This window comes from Gadus macrocephalus, chromosome 20 (assembly GCF_031168955.1).
Source record: "Gadus macrocephalus chromosome 20, ASM3116895v1".
Taxonomy (NCBI): domain Eukaryota; kingdom Metazoa; phylum Chordata; class Actinopteri; order Gadiformes; family Gadidae; genus Gadus; species Gadus macrocephalus.
Genome location: NC_082401.1, coordinates 20,309,730 through 20,320,671, shown reverse-complemented (window position 1 = coordinate 20,320,671; position 10,942 = coordinate 20,309,730). Strand labels below are relative to the sequence as shown.

At 49.3% G+C, this 10,942-nt stretch overlaps 1 protein-coding gene across 1 annotated transcript in view; it reads left to right on the top strand.

The window, feature by feature from the left end:
* LOC132448536 (contactin-associated protein-like 5) overlaps window positions 1–10,942 on the top strand; it is a 56,815-nt gene that overhangs the window by 29,052 nt on the left and 16,821 nt on the right. The window contains exons 9-13 of the mRNA XM_060039941.1: window positions 2,519–2,662; window positions 3,110–3,272; window positions 4,944–5,050; window positions 6,743–6,862; window positions 9,379–9,579. Coding sequence (XP_059895924.1) covers window positions 2,519–2,662; window positions 3,110–3,272; window positions 4,944–5,050; window positions 6,743–6,862; window positions 9,379–9,579 — 735 coding nt within the window. The remainder of the gene's footprint in view (window positions 1–2,518; window positions 2,663–3,109; window positions 3,273–4,943; window positions 5,051–6,742; window positions 6,863–9,378; window positions 9,580–10,942) is intronic.

The window sequence follows — 10,942 nt, the reverse complement described above, 5'->3', positions numbered from 1 at the left end:
TCGTCATGACGGCAATTTCTGTATCAGCATGTTTTATTTAGTTCATTTTCGTTGGTAGATTCTTCCTAACTGCTTCCAAGAAAGAAGCAAAATAGCTATACTTTCCATTCATTGCATTGTGAGAATCGCTCACCCATAGCTAAATTAATGATCAACGAGAACACACCACTCGGAGGTTCAATAGTTCAATCCTGTTCACGGTTCCTTGTGAAAGGATGACAAGAACAACCAATCAGTATGGTTGATTTTCGTCAGCAGCCTTGCCACCTCTCCCCCAGCACCTTCCCCAAGCCCCGGGTCACATCCTCCCAGCTCCCCCCCCCCCCCGCTCGTCCACCAACACATACACACGACACTGCGGTCTTTTAATGAGCAGCAGCCCCAAACAGGACTCTTGAGTGTCCCCCACATGACCGTTGCTCTACCTCACGTTGATAGCTCCAGGTCATCTTGAATTTTGTATGAACGATTCCCTTTTTTCAGATTCCGTAAAGAAAAAGGACAAAAAAAAAAAGCCATTGCTGAATAATGAACTAGTTTTAGGTGCCTTGACCTGATGTATCTCGGCTAAGTGTCTCGGTGCGCTGGTGTGGAAGATACATTGATTTGGATCCTACTCCTTTCCTAGCTTGTCCAGGATAAACAGCGGCCGGCGATACACGCAGCGCGATCCAGCACGCATGTCTGTATCTTTTTCCAGTGCACAACATGACTATTGACCAATTCTGTTTCTTTTCTTTACATATATATCTGCCCGAAATGAAATTAAACCACTGTACGTATTAGCTATAGGGATGTCAAATCTGCAGAAGCAACAAAAGTACAGTTCAATTCAGGTTATATTATACTTTATTGTCCCACATGGGAACTCAATTTGCAGTAGGGCGGGATACACAATATAAATACATGAACATACAAGAACAAATAACCTAAAATGAAATCCACTACAATTGTCAAAGTAGTAGTAGGACACAGAGAAAGTGCCAAGTGTGAAAGATTAGATTACGTTGGAAATTGCCACTTGTATTGATCTGATGTTTGTGAGTGTTAGCTAATTGGAAGATTTGAATGCTACAACTAAAAAGGGAATTAGGTTCATTACAGGGACGTCTGGGAAGTGCTGATTGCTGCACTCTTTGCATACGTGGCCTAAATCGGCAGTTTTTTATCATATTAGCCCTAATCTGCAGTGCTGGCATTTTTTCTTGTTGGTTTAATTGAATTGAACGTAATTCCATACACAATTGAAGGTGTGAAGTAATGAGAAGCCATGCCGCGCAGGAGAGGACATTTCCAAAAGGTCAGCACACGGAGGTCACATGATCGCCCCCGAACACAATAATGGCACCACAGGGGAAATAAGCCGGGAGTTATAAAAGCAGAGGGAAGCATGACTAGGCGACCGGCTTTATTCTGCTGTCCTACAAAGGATTTCCTCATTATTTAGACATTACGCAAGATACATACATATATTTGTCAATGTCTTCTCGTTCTATGTATATACACACAGTATATAAACCTCCAAAATGTTATGTAATATAGTTGGTTATGCACGCGAGGCTTTGCGCCGCTCCCGTGTTGTGTCTGCTAAGGATGACCCGACTGGTGATGGGTGAGGACGCGTTCTAATCCACCCTCAGTCCCCCCCCGGGGACACTAAAGCCACGGCGCTTACTACATTAAAACGCCATGGAGGAGGAGCGCCCTGCCCCGGGAGCGCGGTGTGTGTGTGTGTGTGTGTGTGTGTGTGTGTGTGCGTGTGCGCACCACAAGTCTTCTGGGGGTGGGCGTGCCCCACCATCCCACACCCCCAGCGTGGGTATATGTCAAGCATCATTGGCCTCTGAGAGACTCTGTTAAAAACACAGTCTCTGTTTAGTGGCTGTGAGCGCTCTCCGGGGAGCGCTTAGCGAAGGCTGACTGATGTGACATCCCCCTCTTTATTTATTTAGAGGCAGAGGAAAGGGGCGGTGCTCTCGGCGGTGTAATGCGCGTGAGCCACCTTCCCTCGCCTGCCTTTCTGTAGCGCGGGATCGACTGCGTCCGCGGGACGGCCGTTGCCTCCTATGTGCTTTGTGTCTGCTCGTTATTTTGATGTGCCATCGTGTTATGATCAACTCTCGCAGCAGCGGTAGACGCCGTTTCCTGTTTGTTTGTTTTTTTGCTCAGGAAATGAATTAATTATGAGGTGTGTTGGGCTGAACCACCGCGTGTCACCGTAGATTTGCATATTGCTGTGTTAAGGGGATCTAATGGAATTGATTGTGGGATGTTGTTGTTGGCGCGGCGGAGGCGGTCTAGACTCTCATGGGCAGTGTAGCAAGCCATAGCAGAGGCTGTCTTAGGTCAACCGGTCGATTCTAGGCTACTACGGGAAATCGGAATGAATGAACGTGAAACCATCCCGGAACATGCGTTTTGTGATGCAGAGGTAGACGGTTTTCATCCATCTGCAAGTTGTAATACCATCAAACGTTTAATGTTTTGAAAAGATTTTCAATGCGTGTGTCTCGTTCAGGTCACAGTGTGAACGACGGCCTCTGGCATTCGGTGACCCTTGACACCCGGGACCAACAGATCAGCCTGACTCTGGACGGCGAGGCAGCGTCCACCATCGAACCGTGGCAACAACTGCAGGCACAAGGAGACTTCTACCTTGGAGGTCAGCCCATTGTCCAAACACCTTCTGCAACAGATAAAGCCCATCAAATCGCAACGGGTTTTCTTAGAAATCCTAACATGTAGACGCTAGTACCTGAGAAGCTTTGTAAGTTCAAGAGTGTTTGGTCTGTCCACTCATGTGCATTTAAAGTCTCCACTCTGCCATAACAATGCTGTGGACCAGACAAATTGCGGTATGAACCACGCACGAGGGCTGGGATTTCTTTGTATTCGGTCGGTTCACGCCAGCTTGCTAAATTCGCCCACCGCGACTATAAATGAGGCTTTAACGTGACATTCAAGCAAGTCGTTCTACTGTATTGAGTCAAAAGCGGCAATAGGATTTCTACAGTATACAACCTGCGAGGGCCCAGGAGGCCCGACCGACAGCCAGAGGGCCCCGCCGGCTTGTGTGTGACCTCCCCTCCCTGCTGCGCCCCCCATCCAGGATGTCCCTCTGAGGGTTGTGGGCACCCCACGCCAGCCGCCTTCCAGGGGTGCATGCGACTCATCCACATCAACGGGGTGCTGATGAACCTGCTGCGCGTCCAGCAGGGCTCCCTTGGGCGTTACCACGCACTGCAGTTTGACACGTGCGGCATCAGAGACAGGTAGTTGTTTTTTTGCACCTCGTCACTCGGGTACGCGCATCGCAGCTCGATGAAGGGGAGAGCGCGCGGCGGCCACGCGACACGGATTACTCTCGACCGATGTTGACGAAACCCTTTGCAATCCGTCTCGACGTCACGTCCAATAGAGGTCGACCGGCGTGATTCTCCAATTAATCTCAATTGTGTGTAATAATATTGAGAATAATAATTAGCTTAAGGCTAAAGAGCCGCCGCAGCTTTTCCTGTATGACATCCTGTCCCTCATAACCCCTGCAAAACAGCTAGCTTGAGGGCTTTATAACAACGTCCTTATTAAAAATGTATTTTCGCATTTTTACTATTATTGGGTACATTTTTTTACTTGAAGATGAAACGTGCCTTGTGTTAGGAATGACATTGCTCAGAACAATCCTGCGTTTGGCTGTGAATTTGATAAATAAAACTCTTGGATCTCTGGAGTGGAAGCTCAGGCTATCCGGCTAGCGCGAGGAATCCCTCTCAGGTCAGAGCTACATGACGTGTGCTTCAAAGATCACACACTGCGGCGCACTCGGATGGCAGTCATGAGAAAGCGCACAGCAAAGCGGGGATGAGCCGCGAGCCGCCAGCTGTGGGGGAAAGTGACCTGCCTTCAGGACGGAGAAGGATGAACACAAACATGTGGTTCCTGCTTTAAGAAGCAGCTGCTGTACAATCCCTCCCCCTCGTTGTGAGGTGTGTTGTTATTTCAGAATGTAACGAGATACTTGGCTCAGAAAAAAAACAATCACAAACCCTACTTTATCACCCTCTTTGCTTGGGGAGACCTCCACAAAGGCATGGGTTATTATTATAAGACCCTTTTTTTTTCTCCCGTTTTTACTGATGTATGTTCAATTTCCCCTCGCCGTGTCATTCCGTTGAGTAATGACTACCATTGTGCTTTGTTAAGAGGACAGGAAGATTAACCTTTATGAGAGTTAATCTACTTTTCCTCTGCCGTCCAATCAAACTTCATGGCTCAATTTATGGGGAGCGAGCACTTCTCTGCACTGGCTACTGTAATTTCATGACCTGCGAGGGCCGCGGTGAACACAACAATAGAAATGGCTGGATGGTAATTAAACCATCGCCTGCTACCCTATCCTCGCTGAGGCCGCGCCGCTCGGCTGCAATTAATGGGTTGGAGATGAAAGTGTATGAAATTATCGATGCAGCCTTGAAAGGGCGGCAATTATGTGAAATTCAAGGAGACTATAGGAAGGGACTATTAATCAGGACAGTGTGGTCTGGGATGTCCGTAAAACGCCCCGGCGTCGGGATCCCGTAAACAGGGGCATTTTACACGGAACGTGTCGTGTGATAGTGTGGGGGGGGGGGGGGGGGTCACGGCCGACCTCGGGACGCACACAAATCTCTCTGGTTTTACGCGTCCGTCCGTGTGCCTGCGTGTAAAGAAAATTGTCCATTAAATGTACCGTTCTACGATGTACCGTGTTTCTTCCATAGCTGCCGTTCTCCTGCTCTTCTCCTTCGGTCGTCCTCCCCCCTCCATATTTACTGTGCCGAGCGAAAGCGCGGATTGAAAGACGAAAAAAAAGTGTCTTAAGCGGAAAGCTGTGCATTGAAGCCCACCTGCTGTCCCCCCCCCCCCCTCCCTCCCACGCACCCCCTGACCCTGCCTCGTTCCAGATGTCTGCCCAACTATTGCGAACACGGGGGCCAGTGCTCCCAGACCTGGAGCGCCTTCCGCTGTGACTGCTCGGGAACCGGACACACGGGGGCCACCTGCCACAACGGTCAGCTGCATTCTTTTATGGCTTTTATTTCCCTCAGCGCCTCGCAAGAAGCTGTACCACACATGCCCACACACACACACACACACACACACACACACACACAGACACACACACACACACACACACACACACACACACACACACACACACCACTCTCGCACAGACGCACGCACACACACACACACACACAGTATTACCTTTGCCAACACTCGTTTGCATTATGTAACCACCGAGCCATTGAATATCATTCAGGGTGGTGTGTTTCTGTTTTTTCTCATAGACAGGCAAGTATAGCTTCCTTCAGCCCGCAACCTAATGTATGCCTTTTGCAGTCTCTGTACCTTTTCTTTATTTTTCTTTGTGGCTGTTTCTTTTATTGGGTATTTTTTGCCTCTGATCATTTCCCCCCCACTTATGAAAAAAAATATTTTGTTCAGAGGGACACGTCGAGGGTTCTCTCATCTGCCACGTCAACCCCCCCGCCCCCTCCCTCCCTCCCCACCACTCCACTCCCCAACATCCATCCTCTCAGCTCCACCACCAGACACGCCCTCCCCTTGGTACCTGTTTGATATTCACTGTGGAGCTCAAAAACCTCCTCTGAAGCTCCCCTTTCCCCAGAATGCAGACTTCTTGTTTACATCCAGGCTGATGCCGTTGTCCTTGCTTGTCAGAGGCAAGACGGCATTTAAAAAAAAAAAACATCCTCATGAATTAAAAATAGGACCCCCTTTCTCTGCTACTTTATGGTGTTATGTGTCTGGGATGGAACATTCGCCTGTGGGCTATTCTCTGCGTTTCCCATTTGATAATAGACATTATGGTATTTATTGGTTCTCTTTTTTTATTCATAGCGGAGCTCAGGGGCGTACAGTGTTTTTTAGCAGCTGTTGTTTACCAATATACAGAATCTTCTTTTGACACTTTATGCTGCCCCTCTCTGGTGTTGAGAGTCCCTTGACAATGTTTATTGTTGATTCTGTTCAGTCCTCGCCGCCTAGCACCGCCTACAGAAGTGTCAGAAATGTAATTAAAAATGATTTATTGAATTATTGTTAGAAACTATATCTAAAGAAAAGTGCGGTGCTTTAAGGCACTAAATGAATCACAAGTGAAGTAGACTCACGGTACTCCGAACATCAAAGCACTCCGGACGGACACTTGACCTTTTCTCGCAAATTCTAAATACTTCCAGGTCATGGGCGATTTATAATTGGGGGTCATCCCTGATCCCTCCTCTTTGGACCCCCAACACTTCCTTCCTTCCACAGCCAGTCATTTAGGAGAAATCAAATGTGTGTTTAAATAGAACTAGAAATGACTCCTTCAGAATACATAAGACCTACCCCCAGAGACAGACAAACATTGAAGTCCTATGGGGCTTTTACTGTACTGAGTCTGGAACACCGTGGGTCTACGTTACTGCAATATACTAGGGCCGTTCTTCCATGCTTAAGCGGAAACCAGATCAAACTATAATGCAGACCCACATCCCCCCCGAAAATGATAAATAAATGAAATCGTATTCACGGAAATCTATATTCGGGGGAGCATTGCGTTCACCAGAGGAGGAGCTATTCTGTTCAAATCACCATTTTTATTCCATTTATTTTTCCCTATTTTTATTAAGGATAATCCCTATCACGGACCCTCTTAATTCCCATTCCGCTGCTGTGTGCCTCCTTCCCTCAGCCCTCTACGAGACGTCCTGCGAGGCCTACAAGCTGACAGGCAGCTCCTCGGGCTACTACTCCATTGATCCAGACGGCAGCGGACCCCTGGGGCCCGCGCGGGTCTACTGCAACATGACGGGTGAGCTCGCGGCTTCTCCATGCTTGTCACCTCTCCCGGACCCCCCTCCTCACTCCTCCCAGCGGGGAGTCCCTGTGGAGAGCTGGCGGGTGGCGGGGGGGGGGGGGGAGGGAGGACAAGGAGAGTTTAGTCCCTCACAGATCAGGCCGAATCGACCCTCCCCAACCCACCAGCCCCACCACAACTGGCAGCTGCCGCTTTCCTCCCTGCCAGTCGGGTAGGGAATCGTTAAGGCCATTCGATATGCTTCCTGCCGCGGCTTCACCCCGGAGTCTGGCTCTTTGATTCGCTTGTCATAAACGTCTCTCCCCGGTGGGGGAAAAAAGGCCCATGTGCTTGTTGTGCACACATGTGCTAGAAATGTAGCCATCCATTTAAAAGGAAGGACATAAAGGTCATCGCGCTGTGTACAATGGTTAATAGACCGCAGCTCGGAGCCGACCCCCGCACACACACTCACACACGCACACACACACACACACACACACACATACACGCACACGCGCACACACACACACACACACACACACACACACACACACACACACACACACACACACACACACACACACACACACACACACACACACACCACAAAATACAAAATAAAAAAAAACACGAAAAAAAGATGAGCTTGCACTTTGGGTAAGTGCTGGGAAAGTGCATATTCAGTTGTAAGACAAGAGAGAGGAGTACATTACTGCGAGATCACAACTCACGCCGCAACATCCAGGGTGCTTTACACAGACGAGTGTGTTGGTGGCTGCAAAAACCTGCGAAGAAAGAGTTTCAAACCATTTTAATGAGACAGGTAGGCAGATTTACGCTTACATCGCCTGGTGACACGGACAGATGCAGGTTTCTGTCTGGGAAAATCACTCTCCCACTGGAAAAAGTAGTCTTTGAACTTTTGTCGCGAAGCAAGGAAGTTATTCCGAAGACAATATATATTTCATCAACCGCCCGGAAATCATTCCTGAGGGTGAGACCGAAATCAGCTGTTCGTTGAATCACTGAAAGAAGAGAAATGGAAAATAAAAGTCTCCTCATCTCTTTGTTTCCTGGTTATAGTTTTGACGGAGCAAAAGTCTCCCACGCCCATCTATATATATATATATATATATATATATATATATACACACCCAGGCGCTCCCAGTCGAGTCCCTCTCCGGCAGCCCCGCGGAGCTCCATGCTGCGTTTCCCTTCTGTTCCCTCTCACAAATCCCAGTCAGCTGGCATCCAGGGAGGCCTCAGGTTGACCTCAATTAAAGACTCCATTAGTGATGTAAACAACTCTCAGCTCAACAAGCAGGCACGCGAATAATCACAAAGTGGAGTGGGATTTTTTCTCTTAGGCTCGGTAAACACCAAATCCCCCATAATGCATACTAAGCGGAGGGGGGTTGCTAATCAGCACTCACCTCAATTAAGCATGCAAAACTGTCCACCTGAAGGGGTTAACAGGAGTGAGCTTTGGGGGGGGGGGATGTGGAGTTTGAGTGTTTGTGTGTGTGTATGTTGCATGCGGAGGGGATGGAACGTGTGGGAAAATGCATGGTACACCTGCTGAAACGCAGGTAATCCCAGGCTGATCATCAGATTTAAGAGAGATTTATTGGTTTATTTGTAAAGCAATCCGTCCTCTTGTTCAACCACCTCTGGTTGCTGTTGAGGCAGGGGACACAGGAATAGTGCTCTCCACAGACAGCGGCCAGGGGGAATGGGGAAGCAAGGCTAACCCGCACACACACGCACGCACGCGCACACACGCACGCACGCACGCACGCACGCACGCACGCACGCACGCACGCACGCACGCACGCACGCACGCACGCACGCACGCACGCACGCACGCACGCACGCACGCACGCACGCACGCACGCACACACGCGCGCGCGTACACCTTCCTCGATAGGTTCTTTAAATGAGGGGGTCGCTTTCATAAGCCTATAGGGGAACCAAAAATGCACATAAGCAGAGTTTTGGGGGGGGGGGGTAAATGGTGACGTAAATCTACCGAGATGGCACTCGAGACAGGAACCCATTCCCGGTCTCTGGAGCTGTGAGTCGGCAACTCGACCACGTCTACGGTGCCGTGCCGCTGTTAAAGCAAATTCTGGAAATTCGATTAGTCATGGCCAAGCAGGATTTAACAACATTTCCTCTATTCCCTGTAACAGGATATTACCGCAGAGCCGCTCGGACCCGGCTACGCCTGGTCTCGGGCAAAGGTAGTCGAATGCGGCTGGACAAGAGTGCATTGATTAGGCCGCGTGGGCACTAAAATTGCAGTGATTCGTAAAAAAAAAGCTATTTTCTCGGGCAGCGGTGTGGGAATGGGCGCAGGGTGGTGTGTGTTTTGTGTCTGAGTGTACCTTGAATGTGAATGGCTGTGCTCTCCAGCTCATGTGAATGGGTGTGCAATGTCAATGGTTGCGCTCTGTGTGTGTGTGTGTGTGTGTGTGTGTGTCTGTTGTGTGTTTTCTGATGGTGTTTCTGTCTGTTTGTGCGTTCAGAGGACAAGGTGTGGACGGTGCTGGACCACAGCAGCAGTGCTCCAGTGAGGGTGCAGGGCTCCTCCCCCCAGAAGCCCTACATCATGAGGTTCAACTACAGCGCCTCGCCGGAGCAGCTGCGCGCCATAGTGACGGGCTCCGAGCAGTGTCAACAGGAAGTGGTGTACCGCTGCAGGAAGTCCCGGCTCTTCAACATCAAAGGTGATCCCCCTCTGTCTGAAGGATTATTTTGTCTTATTCTTTATCGCCGTCATCTTCTTCTATCTTCACACAAACAACACCCACTCCAGAGACTCACTCATCTGCCACTTCCAGAGGACCCCCAAGCCAGCCCCCAGCCAGGGAATACTTTTACATTTATCTCCGGCTCTCTGCCACTCTCATTTACGGTTGCTGTCGTTTTTTCGAGGGGGGTTGCCGTTAGCGCGTACGGCAATCGCCAATCAGCGCGGTCGACATTCATCCAGAACTGTTCGGGGAACTCGCGGCGTCCCAGCCACACCATATTTGCTCCCGAAAGCATGAAATATTCATGAAGCCCTGGGTTCCACCATTCCCTAAGTGCTCCGTGTGCACAAACAAACAAGTTCATTATCACACCAGATCAAAGGGAGACACCCGTGAGTGCACACGCACACACACACACACACACACGCACAAGCCTTTTATGGCACTATTGAGTGTATGGAATCTAGCCACGGATCGCTTGGAGTTCAGTTGTCTTTGTTAATCGAGCACGGTCGACCTAAGGAACAGGGAAAACAATAAGCGACGCTCAAAATCTCTTGTTCATCACTTTGCAGAGAGTGCTCGGTATGCACCAGCCCTTCTCCTTATTAACTATCTACTCTTTATTAGAATAAATGCGTGTACACGGTTTAATTAGTCTCACTAGTTTGCCTTCACGCTTCCCCTAATCACTGTGATGTACAAGAAAAGGCACTCTCGGTTCAGGTCCAATGGCTCGGAAGATGTGCGCTCGGAAGACGTATTCTCAACCCGTGCCTTGTTGTGTGATGGCCTCATGTCCTGTTATTAATCATAATCAATCTCGAGCAAGTTCGGAACAAGCTCGAGTTTCAAGGGGAATAGAGACAGCTCCATCGCTGCTACCACACACGAGCTGCCCATTTGGAAAGTAGCCTCGATGCAAAATCTTTTAATTTTAACATAAATAATTTGTTATCCACATCCCCCAAGAACCCATCCATAACAACTTCATAAAACATGAATAAATAGTGGCCGAAGTAAGACTGCATACCCATATGACAAATGGGTATAGAGCCGCATCACAGCACATGGCAAATTGTGCCGAGTGCAGCTTGAAGTTAGCCGAGGGTCTTCTTCCCCCCTGCTTGCGGGTTATCGCTTATACGCCGGGGTCATGTTGCTTGACAGATGATGGGAGCCGCGCTTGGCAGACATGGCGGTAATGAGCCACGTCTGACTGGCATTACCGGGCCCTTATTGACACTGACAGACACTGTGTCACGGATGCCAGCAGAGCCATAGACCCCCCTAGTTCTGGTTACACTCAACCCGCTGCCTCCGCGGAAAATATGTG